The sequence below is a fragment of the Peromyscus californicus genome, unplaced genomic scaffold, assembly GCF_007827085.1.
Source record: "Peromyscus californicus insignis strain IS unplaced genomic scaffold, ASM782708v3 Scaffold_8__1_contigs__length_139910024, whole genome shotgun sequence".
Classification (NCBI taxonomy): Eukaryota; Metazoa; Chordata; class Mammalia; order Rodentia; family Cricetidae; genus Peromyscus; species Peromyscus californicus.
The window spans coordinates 105813482-105836478 of NW_026294606.1; the positions used below are offsets into that span (position 1 = coordinate 105813482).

At 47.7% G+C, this 22997-nt stretch overlaps 1 protein-coding gene across 1 annotated transcript in view; it reads left to right on the forward strand.

The window, feature by feature from the left end:
* Window positions 1–22997, forward strand: part of Atp6v0d1 (ATPase H+ transporting V0 subunit d1) — a 39171-nt gene that overhangs the window by 5598 nt on the left and 10576 nt on the right. The window contains exon 2 of the mRNA XM_052727135.1: window positions 19455–19626. Coding sequence (XP_052583095.1) covers window positions 19455–19626 — 172 coding nt within the window. The remainder of the gene's footprint in view (window positions 1–19454; window positions 19627–22997) is intronic.

Genomic DNA, 22997 nt, shown 5'->3' on the forward strand with positions numbered 1-22997 from the left:
CCACCGCCCGGCGTACTTTACACTTTAAATGGGCATGTTATATGGTAAATGAGTTAATCTCAATAAAGCCATTACCCAAAAAAAAAAAAAAAAAAAAAGCAAGGACAAGGAAGTGGGAAGAACATCTTTGGGAGAATTAGTGACATTAGACTTATCAGAACAAAACTACAGAGTATCAGAGAAGCTTTGCAACTGGGGGTAGAACACATGAAGTATGTGCGGGGCCCGTGTCTAGATAGATGTCCTGCTGGTGACCTCAGAAGTACATATGGTCAAAGGGAATGAGAGTTAAGATTTTTTAAAAAGAGAAAGATGACTAGCTTTGGTTAAAGTCAGTGTGTAGGAAATGTCTTAAGAGTTGATGGCTTGGCTGGAGAGATGGCTGAGCGGTTAAGAGCACTAGCTGATCTTTCATAGGTTCTGAGTTCAATTCTCAGTTACCACATCGTGGCTCACAACCATCTATGGGTTCTGATGCCCTCTTCTGGCATAAAGGTGTACATGCAGATTGAGCACTCATATACATAAATAAATCTTTTTAAAAAATGTTGCTGGCTGGGAGCTAGAGAGATGTCTTAACAGTTAAGAGCACTGTTGCTCTTGTGGGGGACCAGGGTTCAATTCCCAGTACTCACATCAGTCACTCTAGTTCCAGGGAATCCAGTGCCGCCTTCTGGCTTCTGAAGGCACAGGCATGCACCTGATGCACACATACATGTAGACAAAACACAAACATAAAATAAAAATAAATCTTTACAAAATTTTGTTACCTGGGTGGTGGTGGTGGTACACACCTTTGATCCTTTGAGAGGCAGAGGCAGGTGGATCTTGGTGAGTTCGAGGCCAGCCTAGTCTACAAAGCCGGTTCCAGGACAGCCAGGACTGTTACACAGAGAAACCCTGTCGTGAAAACAAACAAACAAACAAACAAAGGTTTGTAAAGAGTTGCTGGCCAGTTTGATGGCAAGCAACTCTGACTGCCTGTGTTTGCTCTCCAGGACTCATATGGTGGAAGAAAAGAACTGACTCCCACTACTCTCCTCTGATCTCCACACATGCTTGTGGGTTGTGCAGACACCATAAATATAAATGTGTGTGGAGAGGTCCTGAGGTCAGGCGTGGTAGCACATACTTTTTATTTCAGCCTAGCACTTGGGATGCTGAGATAGGAAGGAAGATAATGAGTTCAAGGCCAGCCTTGGCTCATAGACACACACCTTGTCTCAGACAACAAAACCACAAAAACAAAACAATTTCTTTCTTTCTTTTTTTTTTTTTTTTTTTTTTTTTTTTTTTTGTTTTGAGACAAGGTTTATCCTTGACTATCCTGGAACTCTCTCTGTAGACCAGGTTGACCTTGAACTCAAAAAATTCACCTACCTCTATCTTCCAAGTGCTGGGGTTAAAGGTGTAGGCCACCATATCCTGCAATTTCTTTACTTACTTATTTTGTGTGAAAATGCTTACGTGTTTCATTTTGTTTGCCAAAGGAGACTAAACAGGGTTTCCAAAATGAGATGAGCACAGCTTAGAACGCAAGATTAGCTAGCTCAGTCCTAATCCATCAGAGTCAGATCTGATCCAAAGGAAGAGAGGTCACAGTCCTAACAATCTAGTGACAACAAGAGAGGTGTTCAGGGGGCATTGGAGAAATGTCTGCAGAAGGCAATAACCCAAGGACAGTTTATACTATGGAAGGAAGGGAATAAATATGAGTCAGTGAGACTGAGCCTCACATATGCCTGAAGTTTTTCCCTCAGTATTTGAGGATCTGCATTGTTCCAATTACCTTGGGGAGTGACATCATTGTATGAAGAGACCCCCTTGCCCGTGGATCAAGGAACTGGTATGGATCATTGATGACTGTGCCTGATGCCTTGATTGCTTTTTTCTAACTTGCTGCTGCTTCTGCTTCTCAAGAGAATGGACCTCTAAATTGGGGATAGAGGCTAGGGAGAGGCAGAAGCTGTTGTGAGCTATCTGGATCTTGATCCTTTTCTGGATGAAGCAGAGGGGAGTTGTGGAGGAGGTAGGGATTGGTTGTAGGATATAAACAGAAACCTGCTCTGGATTCTCAGAAATCAAACTAGAGGCTGGTGGCTTTGGGTGACAGAATGAACTAAGGGGATGAAGGACTGGCTCAGAGATTTTTAAAAAAAAGACGGGGGAATGAAATATACTTTTGTTAGATATCAGGTGAGAGGTATTAGAAGTCAGGTTTCTGACTTCAAGAAAGACTTGGATAAACCCTGAAGCTGTTTGTGAGGTGGGGGACCCCCTGAGGAAAAAAATGGCATGAGTGTGGATAGAGTGGTAAGAGAGGAGGTGTTGCCTCTTAGATGCCAGAGGAAGGAGTCCAGTAGGCATGTGGGAAAGTAGCACTCAATTAAGATACCAATCTGGAAATCATCAGTACACTGGCTGGTAGGAGGCCGACAGCTCAGCTATTTCTAGGCTTGCAGCCAGGGCAGCCTGCCTTAGAAGCCCAGTCCTGCTCCTGAGTTCTGCCAGGTGACTAGAGAAGAGTCGTAATTGTGGGCTAAATGTAGGTAAGTTTGGCCTAACAAGGACATCTGGCATGGAGTCTAACTTAGCAACAAGGCAGTGAGAAACATACTGGAATTTCCGTTTCCTCAGTTGCTGACATCTCTCTGTGTGATTATGGGATGTGGTTGGGTTTGTTTCTTGTTTTCTAAGACATACACGTGGACACATATCTATATCTACACACACAGTTTTTATTGTTGGTCTCTTGGATTTTGAGATGGTCTGGTCTCTATGTAGCCCAGACTGGCCTTGAGTTTGCTATGTAGACTAGGTTGACCCTGAACTTCTGATCCTCCTGCCTCCATCTTCAGGCGCTTGGATTACAGATGTGCATCACCAGTCTGGTAGGCAAAATTGTCACCTTCTTGTCAAAACACTGCCTGTATGTGTGCTGTATGACTATGTAACTCCATTTGTAGGATTATATCCTATAGATGAGCATAGGGTAGTAGGCACAGAGGTATTCATGGCAGCCTTGTTAGTAAGAGCAGACTATTAGAACCAGTGATATATTCACTAGTGTGGCTGCAGTGGTTAGATAAACCATGCAGTGCCCTTACAGTGGGGCACTAGCAGTAAGTTTTCTAAGTGCTGATTTAGAAATATATTGTTAGGGGGAAGCTGGAAAGCATTTCATATAACATAATTCCACTGTAGCAGATTGGAGACGCTGGGAGGGAGAACATTTTTGAATGCCCAATTTATGTTTTCTTCCACTGTTTGGATATAAACAGTATGAACAGATAATACTTTAAAAACTTAGAACAGGCATAGGAAGATGGATCAATGGTTAAGAGGTCTAGCTCCTCTTCTCCAGGACCCAGGTTTGATTCCCAGCATCCACATGGCAGCTCATAATGATCTTTAACTCCAGTCCCCGGGGATCCCCCCACCCCACAAGCACAAGGCAGATGCATGATGCACAGATGGACAAAACACCCTTATATGTAAAATAAGTAAATATTGAAAAAAGTTACAACATCTGGTGAAAATGAAGAAAAATTAGGACATACAGGAACCAACACTCAATAGTCATCCAAGTCAAGACTTGTGCTGGTGAGTTTGGAACATATGCGTTTCAGATTTTGGTTCACAGCATTATAGGGCTAATTTGAGGCATAAAGAGGTTCTGTCAAGCCCTTTTTATTTGAAACCTTAGAATCTAGGGAATATTTGAAGCCCCCCACCAGGCCTAGACTCTTCACATATCCCAGGCTAGAGCCCCAGGGTCCCTGACCAAATATAGCTGCCCTGGGCAAGTTCTGTCTTGCCTGGCCATTTTTTTTTCTTTCCTCTGCCTCTCATTCTCCATCCCCATTCCTGATTTCTCTTCCTATTACATCTTGCACTAGTATATACTTTCACCTGATTTTATCTGGGAAGCTATTTATGGTCAAGCCAATAAGAGTCTGCCATGGAACATAAGCTGTGCTCCAGCATGGCCCATTAGAACTTTTGATAGTGAGTGATAATATACTTTTTCTTGGATTTACTCAGCAGTTTCTTGGGCCTGGTTTGTGAGGTAGAACCAGTGTCTAAAGTCTTTTCTGGGAGATTTAAGGTAGCCATTTAAAATAGGCAAATGTCAGCTGTTGAGGACCCTGTAGACTAAGGCTTCTCAGTGGCAGAGAGGGAAATTTTTGTTTGTTTTTGAAACAAGGCCTCACTTTGTAGACTGGGCTGGACTCAGAGTGGTAGTGATCCTCCTGACTCATTCTCCTAAACACTGGGTTTACAGGCATACACCACTAAGCCCTATTAATACCTTATTTTAAATGTTTTTGCATAAAACTCATCTGATAACAATAGTTTACCTTTCCTGGTTTCCTTATTTTGTATTTATTTTCAGACAGGGTCTCATTATGTAGTTCAGATTAGCCTTGAAATTAGCATCTTTCTACTTCAGCCTCCCAAGTACTAAATATGCGCTATGCTATCCAGACTCTGCTTTCTTAGGTAGTCATATGAAACAGCAGAGTGTTTCTTGCATAAGAGCAAGTAGGTGTGAAATAACCAGAACCACTATCCCTGAGGGCCTAGGTCTGCCTCTAATGGTTTTGTCTCTGGTCCCCTAGTCACTTCTGTGGTTGCAGGGTGCCTGCTGCAGCATCCTGGCCCCTTCTCAGCTTATAGCTCAAACAGCCAAATATAATCCAGTTCATATAAGGGCCTACATTAAGGATAGACAGGTGCAAGGAAATGCTGTAATAGTCTGGTAAGTCATCTATGCCTGCTTAGGTTCAGGGCTATAAGACCTCTGATCAGCTGGGCGTGGTGGTGCATGCCTCTAATTCCAGCACTTGAGAGGCAGAGGCAGGCAGATCTCTGTGAGTTCCAGGCCAGCCTGGTCTACAGAGCGAGATCCAGGATAGGCATGGCTGTTACACAGAGAAACCCTGTCTCAAACAACAAAATCCAGCAGTGCAACTCTTAACTAAAATGGATGCTCAATTCTACTTTATTTATTTATTTATTTATTTATTTATTTATTTATTTATTTATTTATTTATTTTTTTGGTTTTTCGAGACAGGGTTTCTCTGTGTAGCTTTGCGCCTTTCTTGGAACTCACTCTGTAGCCCAGGCTGGCCTTGAACTCACAGAGATCTGCCTGCCTCTGCCTCCCGAGTGCTGGGATTAAAGGCGTGCGCCACCACTGTCTGGCTCAATTTTACATTTTGTGTGTGTGTGTGTGTGTGTGTGTGTGTGTGTGTGTGTGTGTGTGAGAGAGAGAGAGAGAGAGAGAGAGAGAGAGAGAGAGAGAGAGAGAGAGAGAGAGAGTGAGTGACTAGATGAATGATAGGCCCATAATGGTACTAGCAGAGTCCTAGGATTTTGAATCTAGGAGAGAGAAAGCTGAGGCTACATGCTGAAAGGGGGGGGGGTCACTGTGACACAGATTCCCTTATTTCTGAGTAGTAAGTGTCAGTAGAGACAAAACAGTTTGGAGAGTTAAAGGGAATTAGAGATTTGGAAGGGTCTAGCTGAGCTAGAAAACAAGTATGGCCGGCTAAGGGTGCCCAAGCTTCCCTCCACATCCCGTTAGCCTTGTCCCTCAGCAAACCGTGTCAGTGGAGACCAGTTTCTCATGCCAGACTGATACCACCCTGGCATGTATTCTGGCTTTTCCAGACACATTTTACTTCTGAGTTAAATTTTCATTGTTTTTTAATTAATTATTTATTTTTATGTGTATCGATGTTTTGCTTGCATGTCAGTCTGTGCACCACCACATGTTTGCTTAGTTCTTCAGGAGACTAGAAAAGGGCATTCGATCTCCTGGAACTGGAGTTGCAGATGGTTGTGAACCCCAATGTGGGTGCTGGAAATACAACTCCTCTGGAAGAGCATCCAGATCTCTTAACTGCTGAGTCATCTCTCAAGCCTCTCTTTATTCCTTTTTTTTAAGATTTATTTATGTATTATTTGTATACAGTGTTCTGCCTGCATGTCTGCTGAAGGTAAGAAGAGGGCACCAGATCTCACACATGGTTGTGAGCCACCATGTGGTTGCTGGGAATTGAACTCAGGGTCTCTGGAAGAGCAGCTGGTGCTCTTAACCTCTGAGCCATCTCTCCAGCCCATCTTTATTCATTTTTTTAAAAATGTGTATGAATGTTTTACCTTCGTGTATGTATGTACATATGTGCCCATGTGCACTCTTCCTCGAGGGTATTGGATCCCCTGGAACTGGAGTTATGGATGGTTATAAGCTACCATGTGTGTGCTGGAATTTTAACCTTTGCAAGTGCAGATGCTTTAAGCTGCTCTCCAACCCCTTAAATTCCCATTCTTCATGACACATTTCTGCACCTCTTTGCAGGTGTCAGCAATCTCATACCTGCAGGGGCTGATGGCTGGGGGAGATGGAGACCAAGAGTCTGAGGCATGATGAAATTGGAAGGATGTGTTGAGAGGGAGCTGGAGCTGGAGCACCCTCTTCTCGCCAAGAACCAATCCCCTCATGGTTGTCCATAGACCCATCCTCCCTTCCTCCACTAGAGGGTGCACTAGGATCACTCTGCCGCTGGGAGAGGCAGCATGCCTGGGCCTGTGCTTCTGCTGTACCTAGCACCTGCCCATGGCTGCTGTCCTTTAGGATTCTCTGTTGGGCTCTACTTCTGTCACTCAAGTACTTAATTAGCCTCTCAGATTAGATGTAGGGCTCATGGCTCATTGTCTCCTATTTGTTTGATTCTTTCTGTTCTTTTCTCCCTGTGTCCCATCTTCCAAGGATAGGAAGAAGACCAGGGGACATTCTCTAATATTCTCTGTCCTGATGTCTAGTACAGGATGCTCTAACCTTGACTAATACACTGTCTTCATTTACTTGCATTTAGGTCATTCTGGCAGCTCTCAGAGCTGGGGTAGCAGCCACTGCAGTGTGTTATCTCATGAGCTCTTAAGATGTCTTCAGGGTTTCAAGTAGGAGCTTGAGGCTCTCCAGGGGTCAACACCTTGTCTTTCAGGCTCCCAGAAATATACCTTTCACCAGCTTTCCACCTTGGTGGTTCCACCCAGAATTCATCCATAGTATTTTTCTCTGGGACTCTACGAAGGACATTTAGGCATGTGTGGCACATACAGATACATACGTGTAAGCAGCTCTGAGAGAGAACTAAGCATGGTACCAAACTCCAAGTAAGCAATGTTGGCCCACTAATTCTGCCAAGAATGGGTCTGTTAACAGGTGACTGACAGTTCTTCTTCCTCACCATCTGCTCTGATTTGAGTGCCTTTCCATTGAGGTCACTACTTCTGCCTCAGCCAGTATTCCAAGGCTGACTTCCTTCATCTCCTCACTCCCTTTAAGAGACAGAAAAATGAGCTGGGCGGTGGTGGCGCACGCCTTTAATCCCAGCACTTGGGAGGCAGAGCCAGGCGGATCTCTGTGAGTTCGAGGCCAGCCTGGACTACCAAGTGAGTTCCAGGAAAGGCGCAAAGCTACACAGAGAAACCCTGTCTCGAAAAACCAAAAAAAAAAAAGAGACAGAAAAATGAAAGAAAGATCACTTTAGCTAGACTACTATTTCATAACCTGGACGCCTTTTCCACCTCTCCATACCCAGCATCCTGCAGCTCCCCTGATGGACTGTGAAGATATGCTCAGGGGCCTGGCCTGGTCTGACATCTAAGGACAGTCAGGCATACTTTAGCAAGGGAAGGCTCCTGGGGATAACTTATCCAACCTTCTTATTTTATCTGGGAAATTAGGTCCCAGATAAAACCCATGGACTTAATCATGGTCTCCTAACATCTGTTTTGGCTCTTCAGGTCCAGTCACTGTAGATTCTCATTTTTTTCCTTCATTTACTATTTAATTTGTTTATTCAAGGCTCCCTGGGCTATACCTGTGTATATCTAGCCCCTGACTCAGTAAGGGGTGGTTAGTGGAAAGAATCCCTGCTTCTGGGACCCTTGCCAATCCCTCAGGCCTTGCTACAAGGAATCTAGATTAGAGTTAATGAGTTGGGAGTTGAGGAATTTAGGTGAGATGCAACCCATGATCTGCTGCACAGGTCCCTGAGGCTTCCAGGTCACATGTGGCAGCTTATTCATTTTCTCCACCTACTAAGTTTCAAACTGCATTGCAATGGCCAGGTCTGGGGGAACAGAGAGTCTTGGAGGATCTTTCAATCCTTGCCAAGACTGTATGCTTCCCACATCCTCCAGTAGCTTCCATTATTTGGATCTAGCTTTTGTTTCATTTAAAATATTTTTTATTTGAGAGAGAATGAATGAGTGTGTGTGTGTGTGTGTGTGTGTGTGTGTGTGTGTGTGTGTGTCAGAGAGAGAGAGAGAGAGAGAGAGAGAGAGAGAGAGAGAGAGAGAGAGAGAATATGATTCTGTGTGTAGGGGTGTCTGTGCTAGCATCCAAAGGAGACAAGACCCCAAGCAACTAGAGCTATAGGCAATTATTAACCACCTGATGTGGATGCTGGGAACCAAACTCTGGTTTTTTACAAGAGCAACAAGTGCTGAACCATTAGATCTATCTTTTAAACTAAGAAGCTCTCTAAGCGTGGAACCATCACCCTGTCAGAGGCTAGTCCAGGACCACAGTGCTGATCACATCCAGTCTAGTTTTTTATTACTGCCCCATTGTGTCCTTGTGTCCCCACATGTCCATTGTGTCCTTGAGTAGAGTTACTGGGGATAGCCTAAAGGTGAGTAAAGGTTACTGAACAAGACCAGTCTGGATACTGCTGGATGCTGCCACCTTCTTACCTGGTCCAAGTGTTTTGGTTCTGCAAGACATAAATATGGTATGCCCTTGGCCTGGGCTGCTCTGTACAGTTTCCATGAGCTCTAGGGAATGGAGTTTCATACTGAAGGTATCAAGTCTTCACATATATGAATGAGGCTTGATCCTTTGAGCCTGTCCATAATGTTGAAGCCAAAGCAAAATAAATCTTTTCTTATGTCTCTCTCTCTTGGACTGTCTCTGAGCACCATGGACTTGGCAGGCTGCTCCTGCCAGGATCTTGGTATATAGTCTCACAGAGATCAGAGCCTCTGAAACTACACTTCTCCATCTGAGCAAGCCTTAGCTTTCCTTCATGTCCTTCTTCCAGAGGTCTGTATGTGGAACAGGAGCCAGCATCAAGAACTGACTGGATCACTCAGGTGCTATGGTCCAGCAAACCCAGGACCTAGACATGGACATGAGCCAGCGTTTGAGCACAGCTCACTGCTACTGATGACCTTCATTTGGCTGCCTGGCACCTAGCCAAGTGAGACCTCTTTACCTCTCTTATTCACACCCAGACAGATTCACATCTTTGGGAATGCAAAACGGTTTTCCTTACAGCCCCAGTTTGCATAAGGCCAAAGTGCATGGTAGCAGCAGAAGAGGTGTAGTCCCCAACTCCCAGGATAAGGTCCCTTGATTGTCAGGTTAGGCTGTGGTTGGGGAACACAAGGAAACTACCCTGGAAGTCTTGTGTCCTTTTGATCATACCAGTCCTTTGAAGCCTTAGGACCAAGGAGGGAATAGCCTTGTGAAGGCTGTCCAGTTGGATTACCACTCAGGTAGAGGAGAGCTGCTTGGAACTTGCCCTGGGTGCAGCAGTAACCAGCTCTGCCCCTCCCTTTGGCACATGAAGCCATTGCCTGACTGCTGCCACCCTTCCTCATGGATGAGTTGACTTCCTCGTGGGTTATGAGAGATGCTTTCATTGTCCCAGCTACAGGGACGGGATGTTCCTAAGATCACGTGGGTAATTAAATGTTACTCTGCTGCCACCTGCCACCTGTCCCAGAGCTGGGAGTGGGGTGGCTAACCTGGGGCAGACATCCTGATGACTCTTGGACATGATCTTCCCACCAATGTTTGATGTTGGTGGGTGGTGCCACCAGTATCAGCTCAACCACCTCTGCGAGTTAGTCCCACCCCCTGCTGTCAGTGCCTTACCTTAACTTAAAAGCCTCCAGCATGAAATAAAATTTGGATCCAGAAACCAAGGAGAGAGAACTCCCTGTCCTTTCCCTGAAGGAGCCCTGCCTCCCACCACCTGAAACCAATAACTGTATAGATTCCAGGTTCTGCTGGCCTGCCAGGTCCCATGGCTTCCCATGGAGCAGGAGCTGCACTTGGCTACTCTACCTCCTGTTTGCTCCAAAGACTCTGGGGCTGTAGTTCAGGGCAGCCCAGGGTGTAGTATATGGGGCAGAGTTGGGTCATAACGTCTGTCTAGATCTCTGGGCTGCTCAGAGCTCTGTATAATCTTGTTGGTAGGTGAAGTAACACATGGACTTTGGGACAGGCATCCTAAATCTTGAGCCAGCTCTATTCTTCCATCTCTAGTAGATAGTAGAGTTGTGCTGGTGTGTTTGCATGCTTATGGGGTATAGGATCTCCACAGGCAGGGACGTGGAGGACATACTAGAGTCCATGTATATATAGAAAGATGCTTTAGACCATGAAAAGGAGGATCAGGGGAATTCTTGGTGGGGCTGAGTAGGGCAGCTGGAGTGGAGACTATTGGGCTGAGAATGTTTGTTAGGATGCTTTGTGTGTTCTGTCTGCTAGAAAAGATGGTCTATAGTGTACTGTGTTGATGTTTCTCTTTATACCATTATTTCAATTTAATGTCTGTACACGTGCCCTGGGGGTAGGGCTGGACACCCAGTGCAAGTGCTGGGCAGCCAGCCAGGAGCCTGGATATAGAGATGTACTATAAAATACTCAGGACCAAGTTACAGGACAAGATTTGAACTCATATTTTATGGCTCCATAGCTCAGATTTTTCTCTCATCTTGAGCCAGGCATGGTGGTAGGTACATGCCTGTAATCCTAGCCCTTAGAGACAGAGGCAGAGGGATTTTAAGTTTGAGGCCATCCTGAGTTACACAGAGAGCCCTGTATTAAACACATGCACACATCCACAGTATTTCCTCTTTCTCTTCCAATGGTTTGGCAGAGTGGGTCTGTAGAGGAACGGAAACTATAGCATAGACCAGCTGGTGGAGGAAGGGTATGCCTTCACTGGCCAGGAGAAGGGGCTTTGCCACTGCAGGGGTGGTAAGGAAGAGCAGGCAATATGTGGGGAGGGAGACAGCTAGCATTTGATAGGAAGAGTTGGAACACGGGGTTTTCAGAGTGACTTCAATAGGCCACAGTGGAGGCTTAAAGACTGCAGTGAAGAGGATACTCAGTGTGTGCTGAGGCTTTAGGTAAACCCAGGGTTAATGGTTCCCATGCAGAGCTCCCACGCTGTGTTCCAGCTGTGGCACTCTGACCCTGCAGATCCAGCCAGCCAGTGCACACATCTGCTTTAGAGCTGACATGAGCCTGAGACACTCCCCTGAGCCTAGGGAGGAGGTTTTGGTACAGCATATTCACCCAGAAGTGTCAGGGGGGCACAAACTCTATTGCACCACCAGACTGTCCATTTGTCCATCCTGTGTTTTCTCATTTTGAACCTCTAGAAGTAATAGCATTGGAAGGGGATCCTTGTTCCTTCAAAGCAGACCCCTCACCTGGATCTAAGGTAGAACCAAGGTAGAATAGGCTGATGGCCTCGCCACCCTTGCAGGGTTGGTACATTAGGCTCTATGAAACATGTTCTAGCATCTGGTTTCATACAATTCCTGAAAACTCCTGAGCTCCCCAGGAGAGCGTCGTTGAGTAAACTCTGGAAAGGCAGAAGTGAAGTCTGGGAACACACTGTCCTCTTACATGTTGCTCTGGCCAGCTGGCCAGCAGGACCCCTCTGTGGACCATGAGGCCATGGATAAGTGTAGACTGGGCCACCCTGCTTAGTGTGTTGCTCCCCTAGGGCATGTGGGACCAACTCCTTGGCATAGGCCATGACCCTCTTTTTCTGCCTGCCTAGGTCCTTGGAGAGCTGCTGTAGGGGCTAGAGGGCTGGAGAGGCCATGTGCTACCTGCCCCTGGGGGCCAGCTGAATGGCCTGAAAGATCCCCTTCAGGGTTGGCAGGCTTAGGGAATGCTTTCAGGAAGAGGGTGGGGGCAGGGTTGCTTAGCTCCACCTCACACAGCCTGGCTGAGTGAGTCACTACCAAACCAATACTTTATCAAACAGAGCAGAGAGCACTAGTCAGGTTGGTGGGGGACAGGGGGCATGCCACTGTACTATTTAGGAGCCTGGGGTCAGTCAGTAAGGTCAGTAGTGGCAGCAGGGACCAGAGCCTTCCTACTGAAAGGTCATGACCAGAGGAGACTGGAGATTAGGGATAAGCAAGGGAGTTTTCCGGAAGGTGCAAGCTATGAGGCCAGCCTGAAGCTGGTACAGGCTTATAAGCTAAACAGCCATGCCAGGTGGTTGTTGGTCTGTGGTCTTCCCTGGTACCTCCAAAGAGTTCTGCTAAGCTGGGACAGTAGCCTTTGACACACAGCCTTGAGATGACAGAAGCTGCCCTGTGGAAGAGGGAGGGGAGAGGCTCTTGGTTTCTAGGCTTGGGGTGTGTCTTCCTTTTTCAGTCTTCCTGCTGGGCTTGAGGAAACAGCTCCATTTCCTCCACTTCAAGGACTTCTTAATAAGGCCGCCTATGGACTTCCCTAGAGAATTCGCTGGGAGCTTAAATAATAGGAAGGGACTCTTGTCAGAATAGTAGCATTGGTAAGTCAGAGTCAAGGGCAAAAGGAGTGTAAGGTTGAGACCTTGGGCCATTGGAAAACAGAGCTGAAGCTCTAGGGCCACACAGCCTCTTGAGTAAAGGTGACAGTGACATATGGAGATGGATGACTTCACTCTGGGGTTGGTGTGGAGAGTGGACTTGGGAAGTCAGGGCTGAGGAGTGGAGCAGGAAGCCTGCATGGCGCTTGGAGATGGTGCTGGTGGGGGACAGTTGCCAGAACAGCTGAGTCAAGGACTTAGGAGGCATAGAAGATTGGGGTGGGCCTGGAGTGGGGTGCGGAGGAGCAAGCCCAGGGTTCTGAGTGGAGACCAGGAACATAGAGAAGCTGACTTAGTCTGTTTCCTCTAAGCTAGGTCACACTAAAGCAAGAACTTCCTGATAGCAACAGCATCTTTTTGAACTTGAGAATCAGCCTCTGAGGAATTCTTTTACTGTGAGAGATCCCAAACTGGCCAGACACTACTGCTGGGCCTGATAGGACTTAGGGTAGACAGCTGGGCTTGTGGGTAGACCAGAGTTGTCCTCAGTCTGCGATAACGAGAATACAGCTCATACCTCAGATGAGGCATGTGTGGTCCTCTTAAGGGCCATCACTGATGCTGTTAGGCTGCTGTGCCCAGGCAGGTCTCACAGCAGAGCTAGCCCCTGTTGTCCTCGGGTGCCCTTGAGGGGCTGGGCTAGGGCCCAGTGGCTGGGTCTCCCACAAAGCATCTATAAGTTCCAGGCCTCTTCTGTGTTTGGATCCTATCCCCAGTCACATTCCCTCCTCCATAGCCTTCAGAGAGAGCAGGAAGCTGAGGAGAGAGCGTCCTAACCCAGCTTGTCCTAGCCCTGGCCAGGCCTGTCTGAAGGGCTTGGGGCTGCCAGCCACTGTGTCTGGGTGCCAGGTTTCTCCAGCAGGGTCAGAACTGGTTTAAAAGCCCTGTGTGGTCCCCTCGTGGGCGAGCTGAGAGATCAGCCTGCCTGCCTCCCTCCAAGTTGCCTTCTTGGCTGGCAGGCTGTCCCTTTTCCCTGGGTCACAGGGAAATGTGGGTCTTAGCCAGAGAAAGTGGTCTGGAACAGCCCTTTGACATTGTCTCTGGGGGCTTTTAAAAATGAGTTTCCTGGTAAGGCAGACTCTTCCAGCCTTGGGCAGGATTCTCTGTAGTCTCCTGGGTTTGCTCTGTTCTGACAAACTCCAGCAGAAACCACCCAGCTGCCAGCATTCCAGCAGTGCTCAGAGCCATGGCTTCCCCAGATGCAGTGTCAGCAGAATGCAGCAATGGAGGATCAGGGGTGTTTGCTCTGCAGCCTCTGTGAAGTCCCAGGGATGGAGCTATACTAAGGAGAGAACCCCAGCATTGCCCTGCTCAATCACAAGCATACATTTCTAGCTTCTGTAGTAATAGTTGGTGTCAAAAGTGATACTAGAGGAATTTATCAATGAGTCATGAGAGTGTAGGCCCATGCCTGCTATTGACAGGTGGGCACTGAGTGTCTAGGTGTCCTGCAAGCCAGTTTCTTTGCCACTGGCCGACTCATCTGCATCTAAAGGCTATTTGGGCATCTGGTTCCATACCTGAAAGGCCTGCCCTAGACATGGAATATGGAGAATGTGGTCAAGGAGGCTCAGAGAAGAACAAAAGAGGCCCTGAGGTGGGGACTGACAGAGTCAACTAGGCCTGCATGATATCCTAGCCGCTGTATACTCTATGAGACTCTGGACAAGGTTCTGACTCCATGAGACTTTTTATTGATAAGCCTATGAAATGGGCATGGCTGGAAAGCCCAGCACAGAGATTGCTCCTGGCGTAGGAATGAGACCATTGCATGGCCTGTGTGTTTCCAGGTCTTCTGAGGAGAAAACTCTCACCAGAGTACAGGTGTTTGATGGAGAGTCACTGGTTGTTTAAGAGAAGAAAGTGTTTGGCAGTGGGGAAGTTGCTGAGCCAGCCTTCCCAGAGAGAAGCCATGTGATGCAAGGCAGTCTGGGACAGGAAGTCTCATGCTACTGGAGAGCTTCTCAGGATCCCAGTGGGAGGTGACAGCTTGCCTAGGGAATCCTCCCAGAGCATATGCCAGGGCACAGAAGGGCAGAATGTGCAGAGGCCTGGATCCTTAATGCTTCGAGCTGGAGGGATCAAGAGGATTGACTGTGGTTCCAGACTAGGCCTGCTACCCTAGGAACCAATGGGGCCACTGACCAGGAGGCACTCCACTCCAGAGGATTGAGTTTTGCCCTGGGGCCTTCCTGTGCCTCTGTCTTGGTCTCTAGACCCAAGCTATGAGCTGAAGAGAAAGTCTTTTGTCGTGAAGAGAGCTTTAGGCCGGCTACAGTGGCTGCATGGATGAACCGGAATACCAGTTCTAGCTGCTGTCAGCTCTAGAGCTTCTCTTAGAAGTTTGGGCACTTGGTGGCCCTGGACCAGAACCCGTTGTCCGTGTGTCCGTCGTCCCCCCCCCCCCCCCCCCCCCCCCCCCCGCAGTACCAATGTGTTTATTGGTAGATATACATATATAAATCAGGGCATGAACAAGTCCACTTCATTTCAGTACTTATAAGGTGGATAAGGTGGGATTGCTTATATTTTTAACCATTTGTTTCATACCCACAAAAACCATTTCAGAGGCATTAATAACCTTTTTTTTTTTTTTTGCAAAGTCAAGCAAAACCAAAGTTTGTTATTATTATTGTTGTTCTTTTTCAAGACAGGGTTTCTCTGTGTTATAGCTCTGGCTGTCCTGGAACTTGCTCTGTAGACCAGACTGGCCTTGAACTCATAAAAATCTGCCTGCCTCTGCCTCCCAAATGATGGGATTAAAGGCATGTACCACCACTGTCGAAGCCAAAGTTTAAGAGGTCAATTTTATTAGAGTATCTGGAGAAAAACTTCAGAGCAAGCGAGTTGTAAATCTCAGTAGCTGCCTGGAGGAGGAGACTAGAAAAGGAAAAACAGCTGTGTTCATTTGAGTTAAGCCAATGTGGGTCAGCCATGTGGCAGCGTACAGCTCCATGGTAGGAAATGGGGCATTAGAAGAATAAAACCCAAAATAGTAATGAAGATACGCTTACGTAAGATAGAAGAAAAGGGAAAGTTATGCTTCTCAGAGAACTTCAGAAAGCTGGCAGACTTATGAAACAGCGTGGCTGTGCACTGTAAGAAACTACTAGATATGTGTTCTGAGATATAAGTGTTGTTATGTCTGTTGCTATCATCACCGTCCCTGTCCCCCCTCCCCCTACTTCTTTTTTTTTTTTTTTAAGACAGGATCTCATAGGCTGGCCTTGAACAACTGATCCTCCTACTTCTGCCCCCAAATGCTGGTGTTATAGACATGCCATCACACCCGGTTTTGTACAGTACTGGGGATTGAACCTGGGACTTCATTATGTACTTGCCCAGTCTCAAGGTTATTACAATGTGGAGGTAGAAATGCAGGCAATATACTGTTACGACAATAGCCATCAATAGAAGTAGACTTTTTCTGCAAGACCCAACTGAAATACTACAACAATCCAAGCATTTCTGACTTGAATACTTTCTGTTACCTATACCTTATTCTCAAAGTAGCCAGATTGAGAGAATAGGGAAGAACAGAACCCCTTAGCAGAGTGATTGCACATGCCCTGGGGCAGAGACATTGGAGCATGTGCACACATCACTAGAAGGTAGCTAGCTGGCTCCCCTTAACCTGCTTTGCCTTCTCTTTTATCATCTTTAGGGTGACCATGGGAGAAAAGTAGGTGTAAGTGGGGGAGTTGAGATGAAGGCAGTGGATCCTCCTGTAGGCTTCTAGAGGTTAAGGTCCACTCTGTTAGTGCTTAAGAACCACAGAAACGTAAGTTCTGTTTGTCACCAGCCCCCAGGCATATAGGTGGAAGGTATTCATTCCAGCACGTTCGTACCCCCTCTCCACATTCTGCCACACTTTGCTCTTCCATCTCCTTTTGCATGCTTAACTGCAAGTTGGGCATTCTTTGTTGTTGTTCATTTGTTTGTTTTGAGACAGAGTCTAACTGTGGAGCTCTGGCTAGCCTGGAACTGACTATGTAGACCTGGCTGGTCTCAAACTCACAGAGATCCTCCTGCTTCTGTCTCCTGAGTACTGGGATTAAAGGTGTGTGCCACAATGCCAAACCCTGTTGAGGCATTCTTTTGTTTTGTCTTGTTTTTGAGACAAGGTTTCTCTGTGTAACAGCCCAGGCTGTCCTGGAACTCACTTTGTAGACCAGGCTGGCCCGGAACTCAGAGGTCTGCCTACCTCTGCCTCCCAAGTGCTGAGATTAAAGATGTATGCTACCACCACCCATCGAGGCTTTTTTGAAGTGATAAAGTAGGAGGGGCATCAGAGAGGTACCGAAGACCATGGAGGAGTTATCTGTTCCGCCTGTCATTCTCTCCGAGCAGCTCCATATGGTGCTCAAGAGCACCTGGGGAATCCTTGGCCTCGTTCCCACTGAATGGATGGATCTTTTTCTCAACCACTAGCCTTAGTACTTCTGTTATAACCACAGTGACCCCCATATACCCAGGAGTAATTTTCTTGCCATCTTCACCCAACTTCTCGCAGTTTTTCATTCTTACTGCAGAATTTTCGTAGCATAAATAAACACACACCAGTTACAACCCTGTACTAGGCTCTAGATTACCACATTGGACCAAAGTCTCTATCCTCCTAGAGTTTATGTGCCCTGAACTGGGTAGGATCAAGTGCTACAAAGAAAAATGACACAGGAATAGTTACCAGATTGCAGAAGAGCCTTTAGAAGAGGGGGTGTTTAAGGAGTAGTCTGAAGGAAGGGGTGGAGTGGACTGTCTTCTTTCAGGCTGGGGAACAGAGAAGGGACCCTGACAGGGAGGATGTGACTGGGGTTGAGAGGAGGAGAGAAGCAAGGATGTGATTGTGGGCAGCTCTATAGAGCCTCATTTCAGCAGAGATGCCCACTTGAATTAAATGCCACCTGAGAGGACTGAAGCAGATGAGTGCTTTGTGCTTTAAGAAGATCACTCTCAGCAGGCAAAGTCACTTGCCACCAAGTTTGACAGCCTGAGTTCAATACCTGGAACTCATGTGGTAGAAAGAAGGAACCAACTTCTGCAGGAGTCCTCTGATCTCCGTAGACACACAGTGACACTGCATGCTGGGGAACCTGTAGGCACATGCACACTCACCCACATCCTCACACACATATAAATGTAATTTTGAAAACAGATCACTCAAAGCTGATTGTGGTGGTTCATGCCTGTGATCTCAGCACTAGTACTTGAAAGGCCGAGGTAGGAGGACTGAAAAGTTTGAGGCCAGCCTGGTCTACATAGTGAGTTCCAGGCCAACTGTGCTACATAACAAGATCATGTTTTAAAGTGGCCAGTCATAGTGGCACATGCTTTTAATCCCAGCACTTGAGAGGCAGGGGCAGGGGGATATCTATGAGTTCAAGGCCAGCCTGGTCTACCTAGTGACCAGCCCAGCCAAGCTGCATAGTGAGACTCTGTCTCAAACAAACAAACAATGAAATAAGGAACTGGGCAGATGGCTCAGTTGGTGAAGCACTTGCTTCACAAGCATTGACAACCTGACCTCAGATCCCTAGAATCCATGTAAAAGCTGGGTGTGGTAGCATGTGCTTTTATACGGGAAATGGGTGAGATGGAAGGCAAGACAGGTGGATACCTATAAACTCACTGGCTGGCTATTCTAGCCTACTTTGTCAGGGTCCAGGCTAGAGAACAGTCCTGTCTAAAACCAAAGATAGAGCCTGAAAAATGATATCCAAGATTTTCCTCTGATCTCTACAGCCATGTACACACATACATACAGATAAAAGAGTAAAGTAAAATAATAAAACGGACTGGGAATATACCTCATGATTGAATACTTGCCTAGCATGAATGAAGCCCCAAGTTTAGTTCCCAGCACTGCAGAGATAGCATAATCACTGGCTGCTGTGTGAGGAATAGACAGGGGCAGGGGCAAGTCATAGTCTGTCACCCGTGTCTCTAAAAGCTCGAGAGAGCTCTTACTATTCGCCTGTCTGCCTCCAGCCACTGCTAAGGGAAGCCCATCCCCAAGCCACACCTTCACCCCTCCCCCCTTTTCACTCTCTCTGTGTCCTGGTTATGTCTTCATGCTTCCTAGTCCTACCCTTTGCTGTAGCCCAATGCAGCATGGCCTTCTCTGCTCAGCCATATTTTTGTGCTGTTTCTCCCCTCTACCCCCCAAAGCTTTAGATATTTCTTTTTTTTTTTTAAAGATTTATTTATTTATTATGTATACAGAAGAGAGCGCCAGATCTCATTACAGATGGTTGTCAGCCACCATGTGGTTGCTGGGAATTGAACTCAGGACCTCTGGAAGAGCAGTCAGTGCTCTTAACCTCTGAGCCATCTCTCCAGCCCCCGATATTTCTTTTTTTAATGTGCCTCATGTCTGAATATTTTTGCCCCTCCAGTCCTAATGCCCTAGAGAGCAGGGCCCATGTTATATTCTCTTCTGAGTCAGAGTCTCACAGGCTACAGATTGTAAATGACATCTTGTGTTAACGTTTCCCAGCCTTATCATCTTGTTGTACAATTTATTCTATTTATATTTGTACTCTGGGGCTCAGCATGCTGGCTTCTGGTCCTAGGGTTTGGAGCATCTGGACCCTTAGCCTGGCTGCTTTGTACATTGGCACGGAGCCAATAAGGAGGTAGACGTCAGGGTGGCAGCAGAATACAATTTCATGGGAGGAGCCTGGCCCAGAATTGGTTAGGGCTGAAAACTTAGGGCACTGGGTAAGGTTCAGAAAGCCTAGCCCTTTCCATCTCCCCTTGGATTTCAGACTTGAAGCTGCACCTGCAGAGTACAGACTATGGCAACTTCCTGGCCAATGAAGCGTCACCTCTGACAGTGTCAGTCATCGATGACAAGCTCAAGGAGAAGATGGTGGTAGAGTTCCGCCACATGAGAAACCATGCCTATGAGCCGCTTGCCAGCTTCCTGGACTTCATTACGTGAGTGGACCCATAGTGCTGGGCAGGGAGCTATAGACCTGCAGAAGTTGGCACCAGAATGGCCTAGGCCAGCTGTCGTTAAAGAATGTCTTTAAAGACTTCTCAAGTGGTATAACTAGACTGGTTGTTCAACAACTCTGGCCTTCAGGTCATAAAGTTTTGTTACCAGTCTCTTTCCCTGTCCCGTCATTGCTGTGGAGGTGTTAACGTCGCAGAAGCTGGGAAATTGGAGCTCCCCTCTTCACTTATTCTGTAGCACCCACATCAAGCACTCATTAGGTTTCCTCCTACTCCCATCTCATGCTAGAGTCAAAGGCCCAGGTGTAGACAGAACTCTGAAGAGCCTGGGATGGGCCATACAGTCCTTCTGCCCCTACTTAGGCTGAGGCCTGTTCTCCATCTTCTCTGACAGGTCAGAAAGACTGGGAATGGGTTTGAGTTGGAGGAGGCTGAATGCCTTGCCCTCCTTCACAGGAGCTAAAGTGGGTAGGTTCCCCATGTTTATAATAACCCTTGGTTGCACCAGCCTTCTTTACTGTGGGACTCTTGCCTATGCCAAGCTTTTAGAGAAGCTAAACAGAGAAGACCCTGGACTTCAGGACTAGAAGAGGCTACTTGGGCTAGTCCTATGTACCCGGGACCCTGAAAGGTAGAGAGATTGCCTCTGAAGGAATGACCTAGGAGTCGTGAGCCAGGGCTTGGCGGATAGAGAATGACTCTGGCCCAGATGGCTGCCTCATGCAAGTGGTGAGCTGAAGTGTGATCAGTGGCCAGCCTCTGAGTGTGCTGTGCAGTGTATGTTGTTAGGAAATGTATCCCCATGTTCTTCTGAGTGTCTTGTTTTTCCCATTCCTACCCTCTTGCTTGGGACCAGACACATTACTCCACTTGTTTCTTCTGAGACAGGGTTTTATGCTGGCTGCCTAGCCTGACTCCCTTTCTCAGCCAAGAGCGGCCAGTTGCACAGAATCCATCTACTCAAATGGAGGTTTTAGGCAGAGGGCTCCATCCTCAGGTAAAGCTAATAGGCTGGGGCACCTGAAAGGTGCAGGGTACTCCTATAAGCTGGAAAGCAAGCCTTTTCCTGGCTATAGATCTCCTCCCCTAGGTGCCTCTGCTAGGGAGTTCAAAATGGGCTCATGCTCAAACCACCTTTCTCCTCGTCAAGGTATGCCAATGTGGACCTAGTGGGGCAGGGCAGTTGGAGTGTATCACATACTGCCACTTTGGGTATGTGTGTGTCATACATCACTCTACCATGTTACCTAACCCCTGGCCTAGGCCTGTATCCCCTGCCCCAAGGCCAGAGCCAAGGACATACCAGGAAACTAAATTTATTGCCAGAGCTCAGTCTTCACCTTCAACTTGTTTGCACAAGGCTCTTTCAGCTTCCTAGTGAATGTTCTGGTCTTGGCAGCTAGGCTGGCTGGAGGAAGCCTGACCCCGTGCCAGTGGCCAGAGAGCAGAGGTTATCCAGATTGCTGCCAACTTGCCCACCTGCCTGTGCCTCTACCCTGGCCTGGCTGGGTGTCAGCCTGCCAGGCTGTGAAACTGGAGAGGGCTCTGAGTGTGACTGAGACAGAGCAGCCGCCGCCAGCTCTTTGCTGGAGATTGGCTCCAAGCACCAAGTGTGCTTAAAGCAGCCAAGTGCTGTCCTGTGGCAAGCTGTCCGAATCCACCACTTCCGCGCCTCTTCCATTCATGGGTGATTGTGGCTTATAGTCTTCCCCCACTCAGGAACAGCTCAGCAGCCACGTGTTGGCTAGTCTGAGCCTGTGGCTGCTTGTCTTTGACCCCTTCATTTCCAATGCCTGCTCCTCAGCTCTCCACCTCAGCTCACTGATGACTGCTGTGTCACCACCTGGAACTACTACGCTCCTGAAATCGCTGAGTCAGGCGGCCAGCCTCCACCCACAGCCTTCAGGCTTTCCAGCCCACTTTTAGTCCCTTGCAGGGCATGGGTTCTGGATTCAACAAGACACCAGGCCTTGCTTCCTTCCTTGCTATCCCTCTGTCTTCATTTCCCCACCTCCCTAGCTGAGGTTCCCTGGTCTATCATTTGAGCTGTCTTCTGCCAACATCTGCAATGCTCTTGGCTGCCCAACTCATGGTCCCACCCGACTGGCAGCCCCCCAGCCCTGGAGGAATCCCAGAGCCTCCAGCCTGGAGCTGTCCTCTCTCCACCTCCACTGCTGGGAGCAAAGCTGGGAAAGCCAGCTATATGGTGGGGTGTGGGGAGTGTCATTCCTACTAACAGACATACATGCTTACCTACTCAGCTAGCCTCAGCTTGTTTCTGCCCAGCAACTTTTTGCTGTCCCTACTCAGCACCCTGCAGTTCCCATCAAGAGTAGGATGACCCCTACCCATCCCAAACATCTTTTCTCTCCTACCTCTGGGCAGATGGCCCACATACTCCTCTACAATGTAATCAGAAGTCAGTACACCTTCCAACACTGCATCTGCATCCCGTTCCCTAAGTCCATTCCACCCTCCTTTCCTTGAGCTCCCTCTACCAGCTTTCAGAATCCCTTCACCCTTTCCTGGACCTGAATGGCCACACCTCTTTACTTATGTGTTACCACCTTCCCTTTCAGGTCCCTCCCATGTGCTTCTAGCAGCGTACCTGAATCTTTATTATAATTAACCACCCTTAAGAACTCATTCACGGTGCCTTATCTTTTCCTTCACCTCCCCTATCACTCATGCCTGCAGTCATTTCCCAGAAGTTCTGTCACTCCACAACAAAGCCCTGGCTGTGGTCACTCTTGGCTAATGTGGCCAAGGTCTCCGGGACTGGCCACTGGTAGTGCCCGGCCTTCGGCCCTTTCTTTTCCCCTGTCTGACTGACTTAAGTGTACTTCCTTAGCTGCCCTTTCTCTTCCACTGCCCTAGCAGATCATTCTCGTGTGGATACAATTTTGGAAAGAGATGAGTGAAACTTTCCTTTGGGCTCTATGCTGGGGGTGGGGTAGGGCTCCCCCAGATTGGGGACTCATTCCCCCAAGGAATGGCTACTTGGCTGAGGAGAAAGGTATCTGAGGGAAGAACTAGGGGTAGGAATCCAGGCTGAAGGACTCTGGCTGAGTCCAGAGCCAGTGCCAGGAGGAAGCACCGTGGATGCAGAGCGATAGTGGTGCTGAGGGAGCAGAGGTGACAGTAGATGTGGCTGTCTGGCATCCTGCAGACAGTCCAAGTGAAGTGGACTGCAAGGTGTGTCTCAAGTGACCCAGCGCGATTTTATAGTGCTAACACACTTGGTGTGCCTTCACACGACGGGCTCTGCCAGGCCTGGCCGTTAACTTGCTGTGGGACTTGGGATAGAGCTTGTTGTATTCAGGGTTTTGAGTTTTTGTTTGTTTGTTTGTGCA